We start from the raw sequence: 27,412 nt of genomic DNA on the forward strand, positions 1-27,412 counted from the left end.
AAAGCCAAATGGCGTGCCTTCCCTTCCGAGCCCTGCCGTGCGCCCAAACAGTGGTTTACCCCCACATATGGGGTATCATCGTACTCAGGACAAACTGGACAACAACATTTGGGGTCCAATTTCTCCTATTATCCTTGGGAAAATAAAAAACTCCGGGCTAAAAATCATTTTTGAGGAAAGAAAAATAATTTTTTTATTTTCATGGCTCTGCGTTATAAACTTCTGTGAAGCACCTGGGGGTTTTAAGTGCTCACTATGCATCTAGATTAGTTTCTTGGAGGGTCTAGTTTCCAAAATGGGGTCACTTGTAGGGGAGCTCCAATGTTTAGGCACACAGGGGCTCTCCAAACGCGACATGGTGTCCACTAACGATTGGAGCTAATTTTCCATTCAAAAAGTCAAATGGCGCTCCTTCCCTTCCGAGCCTTACCATGTGCCCAAACAGTAGTTTACCCCCACATATGAGGTATTGGCGTACTCAGGAGAAATTGCCCAACCAATTTTAGGATCCATTTTATCCTGTTGCCCATGTGAAAATGAAAAAATTGAGGCTAAAAGAAATTTTGTGTGAAAAAAAAGTACTTTTTCATTTTTACGGATTAATTTGTGAAGCACCTGGGGGTTTAAAGTGCTCACTATGCTTCTAGATAAGTTCCTTGGGGGGTCTAGTTTCCAAAATGGGGTCACTTGTGGGGGAGCTCCAATGTTTAGGCATACGGGGGCTCTCCAAACGCGACATGGTGTCCGCTAAAGATTGGAGCCAATTTTTCATTCAAAAAGTCAAATGGCGCTCCTTCCCTTCCGAGCCCTGCCGTGCGCCCAAACAGTGGTTTACCCCCACATATGAGGTATCAGCGTACTCAGGACAAATTGGACAACAACATTCGTGGTCCAGTTTCTCCTTTTACCCTTGGGAAAATAAAAAAATTGTTGCGAAAAGATCATTTTTGTGACTAAAAAGTTAAATGTTAATTTTTCCCCTCCATGTTGCTTCTGCTGCTGTGAAACACCTGAAGGGTTAATAAACTTCTTGAATGTGGTTTTGAGCACCTTGAGTGGTGCAGTTTTTAGAATGGTGTCACTTTTGGGTATTTTCAGCCATATAGAACCCTCAAACTGACTTCAAATGTGAGGTGGTCCCTAAAAAAAATGGTTTTGTAAATTTTGTTGTAAAAATGAGAAATCACTGGTCAAATTTTAACCCTTATAACTTCCTAGCAAAATAAAAATTTGTTTCCAAAATTGTGCTGATATAAAGTAGACATGTGGGAAATGTTATTTATTAACTATTTTGTGTCACATAACTCTCTGGTTTAACAGAATAAAAATTCAAAATGTGAAAATTGCAAAATTTTCAAATTTTTCGCCAAATTTCCATTTTTTTCACAAATAAACTCAGAAATTATCGACCTAAATTTACCACTAACATGAAGCCCAATATGTCACGAAAAAACAATCTCAGAACCGCAAGGATCCGTTGAAGCGTTCCTGAGTTATTAGCTCATAAAGGGACACTGGTCAGAATTGCAAAAAATGGCAAGGTCATTAAGGCCAAAATAGGCTGGGTCATGAAGGGGTTAAAACCTGCTTTTCCAAGAGACGCAACCCTCTAAACAGAAGATCCCTAGTACAGCCTTGTGGTCCGTTCCCTGGGACTATTGTCCCTAAAGAAATAATTTCTAAGAAAGAACCTGCATGTCATTTGGGAGTAGTGAAATAGAAAGTCTTCATGTCAAAAAATTGAGCAGGAATATCATCTAGGAACCACAAATATGGCCTCTTTTCTAGGGACAGCACATTACCTGGATGTAGATGCATAATTCCCCCGCCAATTCTTTACCCACAGTGACAAACGAGCTGTTTTAATAAGGAAAGTAGATCTTGCTGCTAATGCAACCCTGGTAGCCGAGGTGTAAGCAGGAGATCTGCAGCCTTCTAGGTGACAGGATAAAATCTGTTTCCCTGAAGCTTTTGTTTGGAAGCTAACTATCCAAGTCTCAAAGTAAGGGATCTAGTAGTACATTTACTAGCAATGCTAGATGTAAAGACCAAGCCACCCGACTCTGTAGCCTTCATCTGGCAATTTTCTGCTTTCATATCCATAGGGTATTTGAGATAACCAATGTCATCAAAAGGGAGGGCTAACTAGAAATTTCAGAAATTTGGGTGCCTTGTCCCAACAAGCAGAATCAGATTCATCAAGGGGTATTTACTGTTAACATTTTTTGGAGCAAACCCTTTTTTTTCAGGTTTATTCCACTCTCGCTTGATGACACCGGCTATATTTTTATTACTAAAGGCTCACTCTTTCCAACTTTTAGTGTTCGAAACATAACATCTTGGACAGATCTTCATCCCTCACGTTCTTCAATACTCATTGTTGCCCTATCTGCTTTTAACAATTGACATGCTTTTTCTTTAACATAGAATGATCTTCACTTCTTATTAAATGCTTTAAGTCATTGACCATGGAGGGAGACTCAGAGGGCAACAGTATCACCAACAAATTTCTGGCACAGTGAGTGTAAGTCAAATTTTTTTTTGTTTTGCCAGTAGCTTTCATAGGTTTGTCCTGTAAATAAATAAGAAGCTAAAGTTAATGAGAAAATACATTTTCTGCTGGCATATAAGCACCCATGCAAACCACCCAGAATACCACCACAAAGGCGGTGGAGAAAACTCTATTTGCTTGTCTCAGTCATGGAAGCCTCCATAGGTGGCAGACGACCTCCTGAACCAACCTTCTGTATAGGCGATCACTGGGCTAGCTGTAAAGACCCTGCCCATCTCATTCAATAAAAAAGGAGAGAGCGCTTCCAATAGGGATTATTAGAAACATTGCTGCACTCTCCCCATGTGCCCCACTTTCAGTGGTCACTGACCTTCTAATGGTGAAGCATATCCAGTCTTAATGATGCAAGAGCAAGGGTATGTGATATTTAATCACTGCTCTTCAGATAGGCTATAGCCTCAGATGATTAGCTCTAGCAAGCAAGACCACTATTACCAAAATGTGTGCACCAAGTATAATGAGTGATCTAAAATTTCACCTTTATTACAAATTATTAAAATGTACTGAGATGACTACAAAAATATAAAAACAAAGCCCGTTACAGGCTAAAACGCTAACTAGCCATGCATACACAAACCATCAAAAAAGCTTATACACCCCCACCAGGGTAATAATTGCTTACTGCAACTTATATCAAAGCTTGCAAACCCCTCTATAGTGTGTGCATAAGGTATACTTCGCTTTACTTACTGGAGAGAATTGTGAACCACAATACATGTATATCAAAATTCTCACCAGTTTCCAAAATGTGCGCCCTCCAACAGGTACCCTCTGCAGGGGTCCAGTGATAAGCCTGTCTGATTCAGGGTAAGGTAATGGTGCATGTGTTACTCTCGACGTGTTTCTTCAAAAGCATGATTCATCAGGAGTTTTCTCATAGGCAGGATCAGATAACCCACTCCCACACCAAATCACCGCTCTGTCATCTAGTTATGCAGTGCTGCGCCGCTCTTATTTAACCCCTTAACGACCGCCGATACGCTTTTTAACAGCGACCGCTAAGGGTACTTAAACCACAGGGCCGGCTGTGGAAAAAGTGAATAGCGCCCCCCAGAGTCGGATTTTCTCTGGGGTCTCGGTTGCCAAGGGTAGCCGAGACCCCAGAGAACATGATTCGAGGGGGTTTTTACCGACCCCGAGTTGCGATCGCCGGTAATTAACCGTTTACCAGCGGTCGCAACAAAAAAAAAAACAAAAGCGATTTGCCATTTAATTTCTTTGTCCTCCGATGTGATCGCACATCGAAGGACAGAGAAATAGGGTCCCCGATCGCCCCCAATACTCAGCTATCTCCCCCGGTGCTCCTCGTGGCTCCCGATGGGCGCCGCCATCTTTTTTCCGGGGAAAAAATGGCAGGCGCATGCGCAGTGCGCCCGCCGCCCGGAAGATCTTTGGGGTCTCGGCTGCCGGGGGTAGCCGAGACCCCAAAGAACATGATCGGGGTCAGTTTTTACCGACCCCTGTTTTGCGATCGCCGGTAATTAACTGTTTACCGGCGACCGCAAAAAAAAAAAAAAAGCGATCTGTAATTCTCTGTCCTCTGATGTGATCGCACATCAGAGGACAGAGAAATAGGGGGATTCGGGGACCCTATCATACTCACCCGGTGTCCCTGAGTCCTCCTGCGTCTCCTCCTGCTGGCCGGCTTCTTCCTCGGAAAAGAAAATGGCGGGCTCATGCACAGTGCGCCCGCCATCTGCTGCCATCTGCCGGCCGGCAGGAGAGACGAGTTGGGGCTAAAATTAGGGTTAGGGCTAGGGTTGGGGCTAAATTTAGGGTTAGGGTTGGGGCTAAATTTAGGGTTAGGGCTAGGGTTAGGGTTAGGCTACTTTCACACTAGCGTTTTTTGGCTTCCATAGCAATGCGTCGTTGGAGAAAAAACGCATCCTGCAAAAGTGCTTGCAGGATGCGTTTTTTCTCCATTGACTTGCATTAGCGACACATTGCGACGGATTGCCACACGTCGCATCCGTCGTGCGACGGATGCGTCGTGCTTTGGCGGACCGTCGGCACAAAAAACGCTACATGTAACTTTTTTTGTGCGACGTGTCCGCCATTTCCGACAGCGCATGTGCGGCAGGAACTCCGTCCCCGCCTCCCCGCACCTCACAATGGGGCAGCGGATGCGTTGAAAAAACAGCATCCGCTGCACCCGTTGTGCGGCGCTTACAACGCTAGCGTCGGTACGTCGGCCCGACACACACTGCAATGGGCCGAGTACGACGCTAGTGTGAAAGTAGCCTTAGGCTTCTTTCACACTTGCGTCGGTACGGGGCGGTCGCAATGCGTAGGCCCGACGTACCGACGCACGTTGTGAAAATTATGCACAACGTGGGCAGCGGATGCAGTTTTTCAACGCATCCGCTGCCCAGTCTATGTCCTGGGGAGGAGGGGGCAGAGTTACGGCCACGCATGCGCGGAAATGGCGGACGCGACGTACAAAAAAAAGGTTACATTGAACTTTTTTTGTGACGACGGTCCGCCAAAACACAACGGATCCAGTGCACGATGGACGCGACGTGTGGCCATCCGTCGGTAATACAAGTCTATGGGCAAAAAAGGCATCCTGTGGGCACATTTGCAGGATCCGTTTTTTGTCCAAAACGACGGATTGCGACGGATGCCACACGACGCAAATGTGAAAGTAGCCTTAGGGTTAGGGTTGGGGCTAAAGTTAGGGCTAGGGTTAGGGTTAAATTTAGGGTTAGGGTTGGGGCTAAAGTTAGGGTTAGGGTTGGGGCTAAAGTTAGGGTTAGAGTTGGGATTAGGGTTTGGATTAGGGTTACGTTTGGGATTAGGGTTACGTTTGGGATTAGGGTTAGGGTTGGGATTAGGGTTAAGGTTAGGGTTGGGATTAGGGTTAGTGGTGTATTGGGATTAGGGTTAGGTTTGAGGTTAGGGTTTTTTCTCCATTGACTTGCATTAGCGACACATTGCGACGGATTGCCACACGTCGCATCCGTCGTGCGACGGATGCGTCGTGCTTTGGCGGACCGTCGGCACAAAAAACGCTACATGTAACTTTTTTTGTGCGACGTGTCCGCCATTTCCGACCGCGCATGCGCGGCCGGAACTCCGTCCCCGCCTCCCCGCACCTCACAATGGGGCAGCGGATGCGTTGAAAAAACAGCATCTGCTGCACCCGTTGTGCGGCGCTTACAACGCTAGCGTCGGTACGTCGGCCCGACACACACTGCGATGGGCCGAGTACGACGCTAGTGTGAAAGTAGCCTTAGGCTTCTTTCACACTTGCGTCGGTACGGGGCGGTCGCAATGCGTAGGCCCGACGTACCGACGCACGTTGTGAAAATTGTGCACAACGTGGGCAGCGGATGCAGTTTTTCAACGCATCCGCTGCCCAGTCTATGTCCTGGGGAGGAGGGGGCAGAGTTACGGCCACGCATGCGCGGAAATGGCGGACGCGACGTACAAAAAAAAGGTTACATTGAACTTTTTTTGTGACGACGGTCCGCCAAAACACAACGGATCCAGTGCACGATGGACGCGACGTGTGGCCATCCGTCGGTAATACAAGTCTATGGGCAAAAAAGGCATCCTGTGGGCACATTTGCAGGATCCGTTTTTTGTCCAAAACGACGGATTGCGACGGATGCCACACGACGCAAGTGTGAAAGTAGCCTTAGGGTTAGGGTTGGGGCTAAAGTTAGGGCTAGGGTTAGGGCTAAATTTAGGGTTAGGGTTGGGGCTAAAGTTAGGGTTAGGGTTGGGGCTAAAGTTAGGGTTAGAGTTGGGATTAGGGTTTGGATTAGGGTTGGTATTAGGGTTACGTTTGGGATTAGGGTTGGGCTTAGGGTTACGTTTGGGATTAGGGTTAGGGTTGGGATTAGGGTTAAGGTTAGGGTTGGGATTAGGGTTAGGGGTGTATTGGGATTAGGGTTAGGTTTGAGGTTAGGGTTGAGATTAGGGTTAGGGGTGTGTTGGATTTAGGGTTTTGATTAGGGTTATGGTTAGGGTTGAGATTAGGGCTGTTTTGGGGTTAGGGTTGTGATTATCGTTAGGGTTGTGATTAGGATTATGGATCGGGTTGAGATTAGGGTTAGGGGTGTGTTGGAGTTAGGGTTGGAGTTAGAATTGGGGGGTTTCCACTGTTTAGGTACATCAGGGGGTCTCCAAACACGGCAGCCAATTTTGCGCTAAAAAAGTCAAATGGTGCTCCCTCCCTTCTGAGCTCTGCCGTGCGCCCAAACAGTGGTTTACCCCCACATATGGGGCATCAGCGTACTCGGGATAAATTGGACAACTTTTGGGGTCCAATTTCTCCTGTTACCCTTGTGAAAATAAAAACTTGGGGGCTAAAAATCTTTTTTGTGGGAAAAAAAAATATTTTTTTATTTTCACTACTCTGCATTATAAACTTCTGTGAAGCACTTGAGCATTCAAAGTTCTCACCACATATCTAGATAAGTTCCTTAGGGGTTCTAGTTTCCAAAATTTGGTCACTTGTGGGGGGTTTCTACTGTTTAGGTACATCAGGGGCTCTGCAAACGCAACATAACACCCACAGACAATTCTATCAAAGTCTGAATTCCAAAATGGCGCTCATTCTCTTCCAAGCTCTGCCGTGTGCCCAAACAGTGGTTTACCCCCACATATGGGGTACCAGCATACTCAGGACAAATTGGAGAACAAATATTGGCATCCAATGTCTCTTGTTACCCTTGTGAAAATAAAAACTTGGGGACTAAAAAATCTTTTTTGTGGAAAAAAAAAATATTTTCTATTTTCACTACTCTGCATTATAAACTTCTGTGAAGCACTTGGGCATTCAAAGTTCTCACCACATATCTAGATAAGTTCCTTGGGGGGTCTAGTTTCCAAAATGGGGTCACTTGTGGGGGGTTTCTACTGTTTAGGTACATCAGGGGCTCTGCAAACGCAACATAACACCCACAGACCATTCTATCAAAGCCTGCATTCCAAAATGGCGCTCCTTCCCTTCCAAGCTCTGCCGTGCGCCCAAACAGTGGTTTACCCCCACATATTGGGTACCAGCATACTCAGGACATATTGGACAACAACTTTTGGGGTCCAATTTCTCTTGCTACCCTTGTGAAAATAAAAACTTGGGGGCTAAAAAATCTTTTTTGTTAAAAAAAAAATATTTTTTATTTTCACGACTCTGCATTATAAACTTCTGTGATGCACTTGGGCATTCAAAGTTCTCACTATACATCTAGATAAGTTCCATGGGGGGTTTAGTTTCCAAAATGGGGTCACTTTTGGGGGGTTTCTACTGTTTAGGCACATCAGGGGCTCTCCAAACGCGACATGGCGTCCGATCTCAATTCCAGTCAATTTTGCATTGAAAAGTCAAATGGCGCTCCTTTGCTTCCGAGCTGAGCCATGCACCCAAACAGTGGTTTACCCCCACATATGGGGTGTCGACGTACTCACGACAAATTGTACAACAACTTCTGCGGTCCATTTTCTCCTGTTACCCTTGGTAAAATAAAAATTTGGAGGCAAAAAGATCATTTTTGTAGAAAAAATGCGATTTTTTTATTTTCACGGCTCTACGTTATACACTTCTGTGAAGCACCTGGGGGTTTAAAGTGCTCACCACACATCTAGATAAGTTCCTTAAGGGCTCTAGTTTCCAAAATGGTGTCATTTGTGGGTGGTTTCCACTGTTTAGGCACATCAGGGGCTCTCCAAACGTGACATGGCGTCCGATCTCAATTCCAGCCAATTCTACATTGAAAAAGTAAAACGACACTCCTTCTCTTCCAAGCCCTGTGGTGCGCCCAAACAGTGGTTTACCCCCACATATGGGGAATCGACGTACTCAGGAGAAATTGCACAACAACTTTTGTGGTCTAATTTCTCCTGTTACCCTTGTGAAAATAAAAATTTGGGGGCAAAAAGATCATTTTTGTAGAAAAAATGCGATTTTTTATTTTCACGGCTCTACGTTATAAACTTCTGTGAAGCACTTGGGGGTTCAAAGTGCTCACCACACATCTAGATAAGTTCCTTAAGGGGTCTAGTTTCCAAAATGGTGTCACTTGTGGGGGGTTTCCACTGTTTAGGCACATTAGGGGCTCTCCAAACGCGACATGGCGTCCGATCTCAATTCCAGCCAATTCTGCATTGAAACAGTCAAACGGTGCTCCTTCACTTCCAAGCTCTGTGGTGCGCCCAAACAGTGGTTTACCTCCACATATGGGGTATCGGCGTACTCAGGAGAAATTGCACAACAAAATTTGTGGTTAAATTTCTGTTTTTACACTTGTGAAAATTAAAAAAAATGGTTCTGAAGTAAAATGTTTGCAAAAAAAAGTTAAATGTTCATTTTTTTCTTCCACATTGTTTCAGTTCCTGTGGAAGTACGTAAAGGGTTAATAAACTTCTTAAATGTGGTTTTGAGCAGCTTGAGGGGTGCAGTTTTTAGAATGGTGTCACACTTGGTTATTTTCTATCATATAGACCCCTCAAAATGACTTCAAAGGTGATGTGGTCCCTAAAAAAACCATGGTGTTGTAAAAATGAGAAATTGCTGGTTAACTTTTAACCCTTATAACTCCCTAACAAAAAAAAATTTTGTTTCCAAAATTGTGCTGATGTAAAGTAGACATGTGGGAAATGTTATTTATTAACTATTTTTCGTGACATATCTCTCTGATTTAAGGGCATAAAAATACAAAGTTTGAAAATTGCAAAATTTTAAAAATTTACCATATTTCCGTTTTTTTCATAAATAATCACAAGTAATATCGAAGAAATGTTACCACTAACTTGAAGTACAATATGTCACGAAAAAACAAACTCAGAATCAGCAAGATCCGATAAAGCGTTCCAGAGTTAAAACCTCTTAAAGTGACAGTGGTCAGAATTGTAAAAATTGGCTCGGTCATTAAGTACCAAATTGGCTCTGTCACTAAGGGGTTAAAAGTTCCCACGTCTCCGGACCTTCAGCGCGTCATATCCGGTTTCCTCCCCTCACTTCCAATGCATGGAACGCATTGCATAGTGATGACACGCATAGGTTTAGCCGGACTCCTGTCATCTGTGCAGGGTTTCCGGTGTATGGAACGCAGCTGCCGGAATGAAAACATTACATCATCTCTGCTCCCTGCTTCATCTGCACTATCATTAAACCAAAAAATCAAGGAGTCATGTAAATCAGAGCTTAACTAGATAACTAGATGACAGAGTGGTGATTTGGCGGCTGGGAGATCACATGTGAATGCTAAAAAGGAAAATGTTTTTCTTCTCCCCATGCCTATAATCCCTCCCACCTCTATGCACTGGAGCCAGCACTGAGAGGAGAGCTGGACTATTAGAGTGAAGAGCAGTGAATATTCATTCTCTTTAATAGTTGGCGCACTTGTTAGCCAAAGTGACTGGCTTCCTGTGTCCACTACTAAAGGGAATCTGTCACCCCAAAATTGGCCTATAAACTAAGGCCACCGGCATCAGGGGCTTATCTACAGCATTCTGTAATGCTGTAGATAAGCCCCCGATATATCCTGTAAGGTAAGAAAAACAGGTTATATTATACTCACCCAGGGGCCGTCCCGCTGAGGTCCGGTCCGATGGGCGTCGCTGTCCGGGTCCAGTGCTTCCCATCTTCATACGATGATGTCCTCTTTTTGCTTCCTGCCGCAGCTCGTGCACAGGCGTACTGATTTGCCCTTGTGAGGGCAGAGCAAAGTACTGCAGTGCGCAGGCCCTGGGAAAGATCAGAGAGGCCCGGCGGGCAGACAAAGTACACCTGCGCAGAAGCTGCGGCAGGAAGACAAGAAGAGGATGTCATCGTATGAAGATGGGAGGCGCTGGACCCGGACCGCGACACCCATCGGACCGGACCGCAGCGGGACCGCCCCTGGTTGAGTATAATATAACCTGTTTTTATTTTCTTTCAGGATACATCGGGGTCTTATCTACAGTGTTACAGAATGCTGTAGATAAGCCCCTGATGCTGGTGGCCTCAGTTTATAGGCCAATTTTGGGGTGACAGATTCCCTTAAAAGAAAAAGAATATTCACTGCTCCTCACTCCCATGGTCCAGGGATTGGGGAGCAGTAAATATTTTGGGAGCTGAAGTCGGCGTGTGGGGGGCACATGGCAGTAACATCGTGCGCGGCGTACATGCTGAAGTCAGCTGCCGGCATCTGAACAGGACGCTGTGCTGCGAAGGAGCAGAGGGAAGGTGAGTAGAATTGTTTATTTTTTTAAATGTGCAGCGTGATGGGGGCCATGTATTCCAAGATAGGGGGCCAGATATACCAGGATGGCTGGCCATGTATACCAGGATGGGGGGCCACATATACAAGGATGGGGGGCCACATATACCAGGATGGGAGCCATGTACACCTTTATGGGGACATATATACCAGGATGGGGGATCATATATACTTGGATGGGGACATATACAGTGGGTGAAATAAGTATTTGATCACTTGCTGATTTTGCAAGTTTGTCCACTGACAAAGACAGTCTATAATTTTAAGGGTAGGTTAATTTTAACATTGGGAGATAGAATATCAAAAATAAAATCCAGAAAATCACATTGTATATATTACATAAATTTGCATTTTGCAGTGAGAAATAAGTATTTGATCCCTCTGGCAAACAAGACTTAATACTTGGTGGCAAAACCCATGTTGACAAGCACAGCAGTCAGACAAAATCAGCAAGGGATCAATTACTTATTTCCCCCATTGTATATCAGGATGTGGGGCTATATACTGCTCTGGCAAAAATTAAGAGACCACTACTTCAAAACACTGTCATGGGCAACCCGATCTCCAGACCTGAACCCCATTGAAAACCTCTGGAATGTAATCAAGAGGATGATGGATAGTCACAAGCCATCAAACAAAGAACTGATTACATTTTTGACCCAGAAGCAGTGTGAAAGACTGGTGGAAAGCATACCAAGATGCTTGAAAGCTCAAGGTTATTCTCCAAAATATTGATTTCTGAACTCTTCGAGTTAAAACATTAGTATTGTTGTTTCTAAATGACTATGAACTTTTTCTTTGCATTATTTGAGGTCTTAAAGCACTGTTTTTTATTATTTTGATAATTTTTCTTTGTCAGTAAAAAAATACCAAATTTATTGCTTGGAAATTCTGAGACATCTGGTCCGAAGTTTATAGATTAAAAGAACAATTTACATTTTACTCAAAATAAACTGAAATTTTGCATTGGTCTCTTAATTTTTGCCAGAGCTGTATATCAGAATGGGTATCATATATACTAGGATGGGGGGCATTAGTACAGAATTGGGGGCTGTTATGCCTATAAAAGTGTCAGCAGCAGACCCCCCCCCCCATAACAGAGCACCATGACTACATTTTTTGCTTCAAATTTTTTTTACTATTAATACAGTAAGTTTGTGGGTGTAATGAAATGTGAAAGACTTCACAGGGAATTATTATTTTTTCAAGGCTCTGTAAATATATCAAAATTCTAAAATGACAAGTTTCAGAGTGAACATTTTTGGTTTAAGGGCAAATTGGTTTATGAATTATGATTTTACCTATACACCTTTCCTTCATTCAGTTATACTCAAACTCTGAATTTTAGGAAACTCATTCATCTCCATTTCCTTATTATCATTTAGTGCAGAAGCTTAATATTTCTTTCTCTTGTAGATGCTGGAGTTTGTTTGTTTTGCAATTTCCCAATTAATAAATGGTTTAAAAAAATAAAATTGCTACTCTCTTGTATGAATTATTTGATGTTGAATAAGATGAGATTTCTGGGTAAAATACTTACCACATTTGGAACATGAGAGTGGATTCACACCTGAATGGCTTTTCTGATGAGTAACAAGACTTGATTTAGCTGTAAAACATTTCCCACATTCTGAACACGAAAAAGGTTTTTCCCTTTTGTGACTTATCTGATGTCTAACAAATGTTGATTTAACCATAAAACATTTCCCACATTCTGAACATTTGAATGGTTTCTCTCCTGTGTGAGTTCTTTGATGTGTAAGAAGATATGAATTATGGTTAAAACATTCGCCACATTCTGTACAAGAAAATGGCTTCTCCCCAGTGTGAATTCTTAGGTGTCTAACAAGATGGCATTTCTCTGTAAAATATTTTCCGCATTCTGAACATGAAAATGGTTTCTCTCCTGTGTGAATTCTTTTATGTGTAAGAAGATACGATTTACGATTAAAACATTTCCCACATTCTATACAAGAAAATGGTTTCTCCCCTGTGTGAATCATTTGATGTGTAAGAAAATATGATTTACGGTTAAAACATTTCCCACATTCTGAACATGAAAATGGCTTCTCCCCTGTGTGAATTCTTTGATGTGTAAGAAAATATGATTTATGGTTGAAACATTTCCCACACTCTAAACAAGAATATGGCTTCTCCCCAGTATGAATTCTCACATGTTTAAGTAAATCTGCTTTCCACTTAAAACCTTTTCCACATTCTGAACATAAAAATGGCTTATCTTCTGTATGAATTATTTGATGCTGAAGAAGGTGTGATTTGTAGGTAAAATATTTTCCACATTCTGGACATGAAAATGGTTTCTCCCCAGTGTGAGTTTTATGATGTCTAACAAGATCTGATTTAATGCTAAAACATTTCCCACATTCGGAACATGAAAATGGCTTCTCCCCTGTGTGAGTTCTTTGATGTATAGCTAAAATTGATTTATACTTGAATGTTTTCCCACATTCTGTACATGAAAATGCTTTCTTCCCTGTATAAGCATTTTGATGTTCAGCATCCCTTCTGTTAGTTTTCTTTTGCTTATCAGTCTGCGGTGACTCTACAGATAGGATCTGTTGAAAAGGATCAGAAGATAGATCTTTGCTGTGAATGGCTAAAAATACATCTGGGATAATGGCGTGCTCTTCATAAGTAGTATCTGGTGTGATATCATGATCATCTGCTTTAAAACCTGTAAACATCAGATGTGCTTCGGAGCTTCTGGTACAGTTATCTGTCAGGAATAAAACTCATTTTTCATTTACTTGAATAACTAGTATTAATTCTAATAAAATATATAATATAAATACTGTAACATTTCTGTGTAAATATTTCTATAGAGTTCTAAACATATATTTCTCTATAATGCTGTAAAACTGGAACATTTCTTACATATACTAATATACTAACTAATAAGGCATATACTGCCAGATGTATCCAATATGTATGTACCTCTGTTGGAAACAGAAGATGGAATTGACAACTCTAGGAAGGCACGTCACATCTGCGACACACTTATGCTAATTTTCTATTGGTCTGTGTCGCCCACCCTTTGTCACATATGTACTTCCTTTACACAAGCTTTCAACACATTAATCCGCCCCTTCCATTGTGGTTAGTGTGTAGCTTACGTGGTGGGTATTGTCATGTTTGGAGTCTAAGTGCGCATTTCCTGAACATGCCATAGGTGTTGACAATCTACACATGTGTCTAATAAGTAATTACTATTTTCTATTGGACAATTCTCATTTAACTACACTGCATCTTTATACCACATCACCCCTGGAGGAAGCAGTTTCTGTGAAACGCATGTCGGCTGTGGCAGAACTTCACCATCTCCCTTGTTGTTTGCACTTCTGGTGCTGTGTGGGTATATTATACTACTTTTGCTACCATATAGTCTTCTATTGACGTGTATTATCATATGGGTAGCTTACTCTATATATCAATATTATAATCACTTATACTACTACCTTGAGTTTACATTTATTATCCAAGTTCCAGAGATGTACCCTTTTGGCTTCGCTTTTTGGATTGGTACAGCAAGGTTTCCACTATGCGTGGTTTCTGTCATTTTCTCATTACCTGTGGTTCTCTACTTTTTCTGTTTACAAATTATATTGTGTGTTTTAATATATTACTAATAAATAGTTGGCAATTTTATTGGCTTGCATTTGTTCTATTTTTGTTAAGTCTAGGCAGTCGGTAAGGCTCCTTTCACACATCCGTTTATCTGGCATATTTTGAAAAAAACAGGGTCGGCGAATGATGCCGCCGGATCCGTTTTTTTCCCATAGACTTGTATTAGCACCAGATGGCCTTACGTTTCATCCACCGGTCCGGAGGCCAGAAGAAATGGACAGAGGAACTTTTTTTTGTCCGGCGAAAAACCGGACAGCACCTGGTCCGGCCCCTTCCGGCTTTTCCTATAATGAAAGCCTATGGCGCCGGATCCGTCAAATGCAGGAATCCAGCTACGGATTCCGGTTTCGACACTGAGCATGCCCGATTTTTAGAATTTTCCATTCTTCTCTCTCTCTCTCTCCATACCTGTTCCAATCGGCCAGAACAGCTACTCGGATCCGACAGAAAACCTGATCCGTCGCATCAGGTTTTTTACTATTTTCAACGGATCCAGCTGGATCCGTCACACCGCCGGGTTAATCCTGACGACGAAAACTGGATGTGTGAAAGGAGCCTAAGACATTTCAACATGTGCAACCCTTGCATTTACACATCAAATCTTTCAGTAAATTCCATGTAATAAACTGTGTGAATAAGTATAAAAAATAAACGTAAAATGCAGCCACTATCGCAAAGAATCTTTGACTTCTCTGCATCTAGTGGTAACTACTCACCTGGAGAGTAATCTGTAGGAATCTCCTCTTTGCACCACTCATCACCCCTTACATATGTCTCTGTAGTATTAATATGTGTTGGATCTTCATCCTGAGACAAATATTAAATAGTAAAAGTCACAGACAGATGAAGAAGTCACATCTATGGTCAGCTCTAATCCTGCCATCTCCACCGTTCTCAATACACAAGTATAAAACATATAATACTGGTGATAAAAGAATACTGAGCACAAGACCTTCACTGCCGTCTACACATCATTGGGGAGATCTCATGACACCTTCTCTCCATCTACCTGATGATCCTGAGAAACATTGGGATATTCTTGTTTACAGTCCTCTGGAAGAAGAGGACGGGGACATCTTTCTGGTCTTGTCCTTTTACTGGATAGATCTGGAGGAAACACATACAGGGACTGAATTCATTCTTTACATACAAATATGTATTTTAGGCTGCGTGTATTTAGTCCTGTCTATTACCTGTTGATGTGAGGGTCTGGGGAACCTCCATCATGACATCCTTGTACAGATATTTGTGTCCTTCTAAATACTCCCACTCCTCGATAGAGAAATAGACGGTGACATCCTGACACCTTATAGGAACCTGACACATACAATGATACTGTCATCACCCTGATCCCTTCATAGTGTTACTGTATAATGTCCCAGCATCCCCAGCAGTGTCACCTCTCCAGTCAGCAGCTCAATCATCTTGTAGGTGAGTTCTAGGATCTTCTGGTCATTGATGTCCTCATTTATCAGAGGGTGAGATGGAGGCCCCGTGATTGGGCTCAGGGGTCTTCCCCATCCCTCAGACACAGGGTCCTGACAGCGATCACTAGAGGTCTTTTTCACTACTGTGTAATCCTGGTTATGGAGAAACACATTAATCTCACTACAGACATTTCCAAAGTCCTCACCTCTCCAGTTCTGTCCATCTGTTATTCCCATAGATAAGAATGATTTAATGTGATGTCATCAGAATCTCTCACCTCTCCAGTAAGCCGGAAGAGGATCTCCAGGGTGAGGTGTAATATCCTATCCGCCATCTTCTCCCTGTCCCTATCCATCCTTGGCGGGTAAATCAGGACAGTTATCTAATCTAGAAGATCTCCACTCAGAGGTTCTGATTTTGCAGGTACCTAAATGGGAAGATGATTAGATTTTGGAATGAAAAAAAATCCCTGGTAATGATACAATTACTGGTAATAGACAGCTATGGCTGTATAACTATTGGCACAGACAGAAATAAGTAAATACAGATGAATGAATATTTCGAAATTTTAATTTGCCAGCCTCCTAGAGGCTTTTTCAAAAAATCAATTGTGAAGAAATCACAAGTCCTGCAAAGCCTCCAGTTGCCCTGAAAAGATCAGCATAGCAATCTAATGCCTCGTAGGACTGTGTCCAATCACTTCCAATGTTTTCAAATCAAATACAGCCTTAGTAAAGTGACCACAACATATATAGCTATGGGTAAATGATTGGTAAGGCCAGGTTCGCATTGCGTTAACAGCAGCCCGTTCAACACATGCGTTAACGGGCTGCTGTTAACGCAAGTGCCGATGTGTCATATCGCTAGCGCAGATAGAGCATCTGCTAGGTCTATCTGCGCTAGCAGTGACGGACCCGGAAACGCTGCAGCCCGCGTCCCAGGGTCCGTCACTCAATGACGGCACATAGCGATGCGTCCGACACTGGATTCAATGGTGGCGTTAACGGACTGCGTAAAGCCTCTTTCACATTTCTGTCGGTACGGGACAGTCGAAAAGCCCGACGGACGTTGTGCAAATTGTGCACAACGTGGGCAGCAGATGCAGTTTTCAGACGCATCCGCTGCCCATTATGAATTCCAGGGAGGAGGGGGCGGAGTTCCGGCCGCACATGCGCGGTCGGAAATGGCGGATTCAAAGGATGAAAAAACATTCCATAGAACGTTTTTTTGTCACGACGGGCCGCAAAATCACGACGCATCCGTTGCACGCCGGATGCGACGTGTGCCCGTCGCAATCTGTCGTCAATAAAAGTGTATGGCAAAAAAAAACGGATCATGTGGGCACATTTGCAGGATCCATTTTTTAACCAAAAGGATGGATTGCGACGGATGGCAAAAAACGGAAATGTGAAAGAGGCTTTACACCACGTTATGCCGCGGTGTAACGTAGTCAGTCTAACGGACGGGTGTAACGTAATGTGAACCCAGCCTAACTCATGAAAACCACCGCACTGTTTAATAATACTCTGCACTGACAAACTTTTTATGTTTTTTAAAATGTAAAAGTGGGCCAAAAATTATCTCTTTTGTGGGGCAGATGCCTGCCATTCGGGTGTTTATAAAGAGGGTATAACATGTGGTAGGCTAAAATTTATAATAATAATCTTTATTTTTTATATAGTGCTAACATATTCCTGGTAGCGCCTCCAGCCTCTGGACACTACGCTGACAGACACAGCAAACCTTCTTGCCACAGATCGCATTGTTGTGCCATCCTGGATGAGCTGCACTACCTGAGCCACTTGTGTGGGTTGAAGAGTCTGTCTCATGCTACCACGAGTGTGAAAGCACAACCAACATTCAAAAGTGACCAAAACATCAGCCAGAAAGCATTGGTACTGAGATGTGGTCTGTGGTCCCCACCTGCAGAACCACTCCTTTATTGAGGGTGTGTTGATAACTGCCAATAATTTCCATCTCTTGTCTATTCCATTTGCACAACAGCATGTGAAATTGATTGATTGCTTCCTAAGTGGACAGTTTGATTTCACAGAAGTTTCATTTACTTGGAGTTATATTCTGCTGTTTAAGTGTTCTCTTTATTTTTTCGAGCAGTGTATAAAAAGAGAGATAAAATCCTGCAATCCCAACGTATTATTACCCCTTTATAAATCACTGGTGAGGCCACATGTAGAATATGGGATCAGAAATTACAGTCAGTTTAAGAGCAGGCAACTAGAGTATTATGCCACGTTCACACAATCAGTATTTTGTCAGTTTTTTACCTCAGTATATATAAGCCAAAACAAGGAGTGGAACAATCAGAGGAAAAGTATGATAGAAATACGTCACCACTTTTGTATTTGTCACCCACTCCTGGTTTTGGCTTACAAATACTGGTGTAAAATACTGACCAAATACTGAATGTGTGCTTGTGGCCTTACAAGGGATGGAAGGCCTCTCACATGATGAGAGGTTGGAAAAGTTGGGCTTGTTTAGCTTAGATAAAAAGATGCCTCAGAGGAGTTCTAATAATAATAAATAATAATAATTTAATTTATATAGCTCCAACATATTCCGCAGCACTTTACAAATTATAGAGGGGGATTTGTACAGACATTACAACATAACAAAAATCACAGTTCAAAATAGATACCAGGAGGAATGGGCCCTGCTGCTCGGCAAGCTCACAAACTAAGAGGAAAAAGGGAGACACGAGAGGTGGATGGTAACAATTGCTTTCGTTGTTTGGACCAGCCATAGTGTAAGGCTCGGGTGTTCATGTAAAGCTGCATGAACCGGTTCACTGCCTAAGAATGTAACAGTACAGACACAGAGTGCGATTAAGTGCATAAAGTGTATGAGAACATGATGTGAGGAATTCTCATAAATACAGTGCCTTGCAAAAGACCATCACAGAGCAGGTGCATTTATACGGAGACTTCATTACACACAGGTGGATTATATTTATCATCATTAGGCATGTAGGACAACATTGGATCATTCAAAGATCCACAATGAACTTCTGGAGTGAGTTTGCTGCACTGATAGTAAAAGAGCCAAATAATATTGCACGCCCCACTTTTCAAAATTTAAAATAACCAATACATTTTGTTCAAATTCACAATTGTGTTCCACTTGTTGATTCATCACCAAAAATTTAGGTTTGGTATCTTTATGATTGAAGCACGATATGTGGGAAAAGGTTGAAAAGTTCCAGAGAGCCGAATACTTTCGCAAGGTACTGTATATGTGTGGCCAATACAAAACACTGGCACATGACTTGTTCCTTCCAAGGACTGTACTGAGGACTAGGGGGTACTCATTACTGGTGGAAGAAAGGAGATTCCGACAGCTAAACAGGAAAGGGTTCTTTACAGTTAGAGCAGTCAGACTGTTGAATGCCCGACCACAAGAGGTAGTAATGGCAGACAAAAAACCAACTTTCAAAAAAGGGCTGGATGATTTCCTCACTAGACATAATATTGTGGGTTATAGATAATTTAGTGGTGAAATGAATTGGTGAAGAAAGATTGAACTTGATGGATCTAGGTAATTTTTCAACCTATGTTACTATGCACTGGAAAGTGGGGGGAAAAAATTCCAAGTAAGTTGAAATTGCAAAAAAGTGCAATGCCACAAATGTTTTTTGGAAGTTTTAGCTACCATGTGCACTATGTGGTAAAACTGACCTGGCAGTATGGTTTACCAGGTCAGTATGAGTACACTGATACTAAACATGCATAGTTTTTTTTATTTAAGTGGTTAAAAAAATTTGGAAATTCGTAACAATAAATCTTTTCTTGTGTCGTCATTTTCTGAGACCAGTAACGTTTCCATGTTTTGGGATCTGGGGCTGGGAGATGGCTTATCTTTTTGTGCTCTGAGCTGCTGTTTACCGATAGCATTTTCGGGTACATACAATGTTTTGATCATCTCTAATTGCATTTTAAGGCAATTTTGCAGTGGCCAAAAAAAACTTAATTCTGGCATTTCAGTTTTTTCTCATTACGTCATTTACCAATTTAATATATTTTATATTTTGATAGATCAGACTTTCACAAATGCAGCTATACCAAGTATGTATATTTTTTAATTGTTTTATTTTAAAGGAGGTATTTGAATTTTTTTATTTTCATATTTTTAAAAACATTTTTTTTACGTTATTTAATAGTCCCCTTAGGGGAGCTTGAAGCTGCGATCGTCTGATTGCTTGTTATGTATAGCAAAAATAATGTCGGGTACAGGCTGGCTTTTACAGAAGTATCGTAATAACAGGCATGGGGGTCATCTACACATCCCTGGCTGTCATAGCAACCCATCGGTGTCTCCTGATCACATCGTGGGTGGATTGATGTGCCCTTCTGCCAGTGCGTATTAAATGTCTCAGTCAGAGATTGACAGTGGGATTTAACAGGTTAACAGCGGGCGGAGTTCCGATCGTCCTGTGTCTGTTAGAGGCACATGATGGCTGACTGATTCAGCCATCATCGGTCAGGACGGATGCAGGCTTGGCGTGCACGTACGAATGAGGGAGCCAGTATATGATGTGAAGGGGTTAAAAGGTGATGTTGTCAAAGGAGTTCACTGAGTTACTTGAAAAACCCACTGTGGACTACAGCAAAGGGAGGCAGAGGCAGGAGCAGGAAGCAAAGCTCGGCCCTGGAGCTGGGACAGGTGAATAATAAGATATATATGTATATAACATGTATAACCAATGCCCAAACCCCATAACCTCAATATCCAACATTATTGAAGGGGGGCTTAATTGTCTCCTCTCCAAATCGCACCTCACCACCTGTGCGCTCGACCCCATCCCACCTCCTCCCCAACCTCACCACCACACTTATCCCATCCCTAACCCACCTCTTCAACCTATCACTAACTTCTGGTACCTTCCCTTCTGCTTTCAAACATGCCACAATCACGCCTATCCTTAAAAAAAACAACCCTAGAGGCAACAGCTATGTCCAGCTATCGCCCAATTTCGCTGCTTCCATTCACTTCCAAACTCCTGGAGCAGCACGTCCATGCTAAACTTTCCTCCCACCTCTCATCTAACTTGCTCTTTGACAATCTACAATCTGGTTTCCGCCTCAATCACTCAACTGAGACAGCCCTGACCAAAATCACTAATGACCTACTTACAGCCAAAGCTACTGGACAATACTCTGTACTCCTTCTAGACCTGCCCTCTGCTTTCGACACAGTTGACCATTGCCTCCTACTACAGATCCTCTCCTCCTTTGGCATCAAAGCGAGACCACTACATCATCTGGGTTCATTGCTGCGAGGCATTACTGGGAACGGGAGCTGCCGAGAGCATCGCGAGGAGCGGGAGGGCTGTGGGGGACGCCGGAAGGTGAGAATATCACAATTTTTTATTTTTTTTAATTATTTTTAACATTATATCTTTTTACTATTGATGCTGCATAGGCAGCATCAATAGTAAAAAGTTGGTCACACTTGTCAAACACTATGTTTGACAAGTGTGACCAACCTGTCAATCAGCTAATTACGCTTGCAAAACGCTAGTTTTTAGCGGAAAAATGCATGCAATTCTGCATGTGATATACCCGCGGCAGGGATGCAGAATTGCTGCGGAAATTTCCACTGCAATTCTGCAACGTGTGAACGTGGTCTTAAGGTTAGGCAGGAGATCCCTCACATCAGCTCAGGGGAACAATATTGTCCTTGTACATAATGGAGCATGTGAGGTAAAAATAAATGAATGACGACCCTTATAATAACAAGCGATAGGTACCCCAGAATATGACTACCGGAAAGTTCAGCTCGTTCTGCAAAAACAATGGCATTCCTTAGTATAGAAGGGGTTAATATTAATATCCCTCACAGGGGGCTCTCCAGCACCTACCTCCACCTGCAGAGCCGCACTCCACATATATGGCTGTTCTGTGCGCACAGGACCTGTGATGAGGTCACAGGAGGGGAGGAGTCAGGGGTCACATGATCAGGGGCCTCATTGTATGCAGGACTCTGCTGTGCTGGTTGTCATGGTGCTGGATGAGGGGAAGTTTATGTGAGGGGGTCAGGAGGGGTTTACAGGGTGGATGTAGCAGAGCTGTGTGTGTACAAGGTGTACGGAGCGGAGCCGTGTGTGTACAGGGTGTATGGAGCGGAGCCGTGTGTGTACGGAGCAGAGCCGCGTGTGTGTACGAGGTGTACGGAGCAGAGCCAGGTGTGTACGAGGTGTACGGAGCGGAGCCGCGTGTGTACGAGGTGTACGGAGCGGAGCCGCGTGTATACGAGGTGTACGGAGCGGAGCCGCGTGTGTACGAGGTGTACGGAGCGGAGCCGCGTGTGTACGAGGTGTACGGAGCGGAGCCGCGTGTGTACGAGGTGTACGGAGCGGAGCCGCGTGTGTACGAGGTGTACGGAGCGGAGCCGCGTGTGTACGAGGTGTACGGAGCGGAGCCGCGTGTGTACGAGGTGTACGGAGCGGAGCCGCGTGTGTACGAGGTGTACGGAGCGGAGCCGCGTGTGTACGAGGTGTATGGAGCGGAGCCGCGTGTGTACGAGGTGTATGGAGCGGAGCCGCGTGTATACGACGTGTACGGAGCCGCGTGTGTACGAGGTATATGGAGCAGAGCCGCGAGTATACGAGGTGTACGGAGCGGAGCCGCGTGTATACGAGGTGTACGGAGCGGAGCCGCGTGTATACGAGGTGTACGGAGCCGCGTGTGTACGAGGTGTATGGAGCAGAGCCGCGAGTGTACGAGGTGTACGGAGTGGAGCCGCGTGTATACGAGGTGTACGGAGCAGAGCCGCGTGTGTACGAGGTGTACGGAGCCGCATGTGTACGAGGTGTATGGAGCAGAGCCGCGTGTATACGAGGTGTACGGAGCCGCATGTGTACGAGGTGTATGGAGCAGAGCCGCGAGTGTATGAGGTGTACGGAGCGGAGCCGCGTGTATACGAGGTGTACGGAGCCGTGTGTGTACGAGGTGTATGGAGCAGAGCCGCGAGTGTATGAGGTGTACGGAGCAGAGCCGTGTGTGTACGAGGTGTACGGAGCGGAGCCGTGTGTGTACGAGGTGTACGGAGCGGAGCCGTGTGTATACGAGGTGTACGGAGCCGTGTGTGTACGAGGTGTATGGAGCAGAGCCGCGAGTGTATGAGGTGTACCGAGAGGCAGCACGTGTGCTGTTGTATACAGAGAGTACCTAGCAGAACTATGTGTGTATGACACATACTGAGCGGAGCCCTGTGTGCAGTAGAATGTTGCCTTGGAATTAGAGTACAGATTTCTAGCTAATGAAAGAGCCGATGTCAGACTCCCTCCCTTTGATGTGGGCTGTTCTGAACAGCTGACATGTGCCTGAAATAGCCACGGGTGGAATCAGGACCCACCAGCAGCTATTAACACCGTTAAATGCCGGAAATTTGCCCATCGGTGACCTGTTACGCTATAACGGGTAACTGATAGGTTGGCATGAGAACCAGAGGTCTCCTGGGGACCTCTATGGTTGTCACTGCCGGATTGCTATGAGGGCCACCTGGTGGTCGGCGCTCATAGCAAGGCAGCAATTGTACTACATACAGGTGATATGATCATCGCCTGTATGTAGCAGATAGAAACATGGAAAACATACATGGCTTCTAAGCAGATGAAACATCATAGCACCATATTAGGTAGAAGCCAAAATTATAGGATGTGCAGGACACACCAAAACTACTATAATGCCACAAAGAAAAAGGTGTACTAGTCCAAAAATAATGCAAATACAAACTTTTATTAGGATACAGATACAGAAGGTCAAAAGTGACAGTAAATAGCTAAAATCAGCAACACAGCTGTAGTTGCATAGTAGGGGAACCGAACAGTACCCACACTCCAGCAGTCAAAGCCAGACATAATTCAATGCTCAATCTAGAATGCCTAACACTCCTATATATAGTATTACTGACCAGTGGAAATAGGAAGATGACAGCAAGACATTCAGAGCATACAACAAATAACATACCATGTAATGATGAATGCTGGGTGATGAGCACCGACGTCCCCAACCCTCCTGACCTGTTGTATCTGTATCCTAATAAAAGTTTGTATCTGCATTATTTTTGGACTAGTACACCATTTTCTTTGCGGTATTACTGTATGTAGCAGAGCCTATTGGGTTGTGGCAGCTTCTAGCCTCCCATGGAGACCACTGAAGCATGCCAAAAGTTAAAAAAAAAATGTGTTTTTAAAAATATAAAAAAATTATAAAAGTTCAAATCACCCCCTTTTCGCCCCATTCAAAAGAAAACAAACAAAAAAAATCAATATACAAATATGTGGTATAACCGGGTTTAGAATCGCCCGATCAATCAATAAAAAAAGGATTAACCTGATCGCTAAACAGCGTAGCAAGAAAAAAAATCAAAACACCAGAATTACTTTTTATGGTTGCCGCGACATTGCATTAAAATGCAATAACGGGCGATCAAAAGATTGTATCTGCACCAAAATGGTGTCATTGAAAACATGAACTTCATTAGCCGGCGCCATAACTTCACACCGGTATGGTCTCTCGTCATTATCAATATGCATATTTAAACCTGATGTGCCCACCTCATAGCTACTTCCCCTGACAAAGCTGCGGTGATACATGTGGGGCCTTCCCCTCACCCCCTTTCATCCTCCACTAGGATTCAATGCGTATATGGCTTTATTTTTTAGCCTTTCTTGAACTAGTCATGTGGCTTTACCCACTTACATCCCATAGGTTATCGTAGCCTTTTTGCTGACCTTTACACTCCACCACGAGTGACCACCTATCAGGTTGTATATTCATCTTTCTCCCAGTGTTGCTATATATCCCATTTTTGGGCTCTCCTCTTTCCTCCTCCTTATCTATGGTGTTTCATATTGGGGGTATTTATCCCCAGATTACCAAGGACAATACACCGAAGACTTAGGAGTTAAGTATCATGTGATTCCTAATGAGGAGGGTAGAGGTTCTTTAGTGGCACACTGTGGATAACAGCCATGGCTTTATACACCAACTAATGTGTATTATATTTTCCATACATACTCTTCTGGTCACATCATTATTTGGATGTTTTTTGGGTTGCCATTAGCACATGTTCTTGTTGAATGTATTTGATTTATCAACTATGGTGTAGATAGGCTATTATTGAGCATTTCACAAGTGTATGAACTACTAACCATTTGATTATTTCATCAATTTCATTCTATGGCCTATTTAGCCTGGCATTTGGGGGTGTTGGTACACTGGTCTTGTTACATGTATTTTATATGTTTTTAATCTTTGTAAGTACATATAGATTCGCGCTGAAAACAGCCTGTGAAGTTAAAAAGAAATATAAGATAGCCCGCAGGAAAAGCCAACCTCAATATATGTCACTGCGGGTACATTGGACCAATAATAGAAGCAGAAGTGAGGTTTACAGATATTTGTCAAAAGCTAAAATATAGCATATATGCCAAGAATAGTCCGTGTGATTTAACCCCTTTCTGACCTCGGACGGGATAGTACGTCCAAGGTCAGATCCCCCTCTTTGATGCAGGGCTCCGGCGGTGAGCCCGCATCAAAGCCGGGACATGTCAGCTGTTTTGTACAGCTGACGTGCCCGCAATAGCAGCGGGTGAAATCGCGATTCACCCGCCGCTATTATCCAGTTAAATGCCGCTGTCAAACGCAGACGGCGGCATTTAACCGGCGCTTCCGGACGCTGGAAATGAGCGCATCGCTGACCCCCGTCACATGATCGGGGGTCAGCGATGCTTCTGCAGAGTAATCATAGAGGTCCTTGAGGCCTCTATGGTTACTGATCCCCGGTAGCTGTGAGCGCCACCCTGTGGTCGGCGCTCATAGCACACCTGCATTTCTGCTGCATAGCAGCAATCTGATGATCGCTGCTATGTAGCAGAGCCGATCGCGTTGTGCCAGCTTCTAGCCTCCTATGGAGGCTATTGAAGCATGGCAAAATGAAAAAAAAAAGTTAAAAAAAATGTGAAAAAAATTAAAAAAAAAATATGAAAGTTTAAAATAAATCTATAAAAAAAAACAACAAACCTACACATATTTGGTATCGCCGCGTTCAGAATCGCCCGCTCTATCAATAAAAAAAAGCGTTAACCTGATCGCTAAACAGCGTAGCGAGAAAAAAAATTGAAACGTCAGAACTACGTTTTTTTGGTCGCCACGACATTGCATTGAAATGCAATAACGGGTGATCAAAAGAACGTATCTGCACCGAAATGGTATCATTAAAAACGCCAGCTCAGCACGCAAAAAATAAGCCTTCACCCGACCCCAGATCACGAAAAATGCAGACGCTAAGGGTATGTGTCCACGTTCAGGATTGCATCAGGATTTGGTCAGGATTTTCCATCAGTATTTGTAAGCCAAAACCAGGAGTGGAACAAATAGAGGAAAAGTATAATAGAAACATATGCACCACTTCTGCATTTATCACCCACTCCTGGTTTTGGCTTACAAATACTGATGGAAAATCCTGACCAAATCCTGATGCAATCCTGAACGTGGACACATACCCTAAGGGTATCGGAAAATGGCGCAATTTTTTTTTTTTATTTTTTTTTTTAGCAAAGTTTGGATTTTTTTTTCACCACTTAGATAAAAAATAACCTAGTCATGTTAGGTGTCCATGAACTCATAATGACCTGGAGAATCATAATAGCATGTCAGTTTTAGCATTTAGTGAACCTAGCAAAAAAGCAAAAAAAAACCAAGTGTGGGACTGCACTTTTTTGCAATTTCACCGCACCTGGAATTTTTTTCCCATTTTCTAGTACACGACATGCTAAAACCAATGATGTCGTTCAAAAGTACAACTTGTTTTGCAAAAAATAAGCTTTCACATGGCCATATTGATGGAAAAATAAAAAAGTTATGGCTCTGGGAAGGAGGGGAGCGAAAAACGAACACGGAAAAATTGAAAATCCCAAGGTCATGAAGGGGTTAAGATAAGTCAATTCTTACCCCTAATGTAGAAACTGTGGAGGGTAAAGATTTCCTGGAGATCAGCGACGAGGTAGGGGAACACAAAATTCCCACATCCTAAATATCACTGAATGAAATATTCCAGTTGCAAATCTTTATTCATTACATAGTGGAATGTGTTGAGAAGAATAAAAATATATATACTATATACATATACATACTAATGCCAGAAGCCTCGCCAACAAAATGCAAAATGGACGAATTAGAATTAATGTTGTTGGAGCATAATTATGACATGGTGGGGATATCTGAAACATGGCTGGATGAGAGCCATGACTGGGCTGTTAACTTGCAGGGCTATAGCCTGTTCAGAAATGACCGTACAGATAAACGAGGGGGTGGGGTGTGTCTGTATGTAAAATCGTCCTTAAAACCCATCCGGCGTGATAATATAGGTGAATTTAATGAAAATGTAGAGTCCCTGTGGGTGGAGATAAGGGGAGGGGGAAAAAATAATAAATTACTGATAGGGGTTTGTTATAAATCTCCAAAAATAATGGAAGCAATGGAGAATATCCTCGTAAAGCAAATAGATGAAGCTGCAACTCAAGGAGAAGTCATTATTA

General features: G+C 43.2%; 1 protein-coding gene across 1 annotated transcript in view; it reads right to left on the reverse strand.

The window, feature by feature from the left end:
- Window positions 1-11,868: 11,868 nt before the first annotated feature.
- Window positions 11,869-27,412, reverse strand: part of LOC143766253 (uncharacterized) — a 92,268-nt gene continuing 76,724 nt past the window's right edge. Inside the window, exon 8 of the mRNA XM_077253781.1 lies at window positions 11,869-13,273. Coding sequence (XP_077109896.1) covers window positions 12,258-13,273 — 1,016 coding nt within the window. The 3' untranslated portion in view covers window positions 11,869-12,257. The remainder of the gene's footprint in view (window positions 13,274-27,412) is intronic.

The sequence above is a fragment of the Ranitomeya variabilis genome, chromosome 4 (assembly GCF_051348905.1).
Source record: "Ranitomeya variabilis isolate aRanVar5 chromosome 4, aRanVar5.hap1, whole genome shotgun sequence".
Lineage (NCBI taxonomy): Eukaryota > Metazoa > Chordata > Amphibia > Anura > Dendrobatidae > Ranitomeya > Ranitomeya variabilis.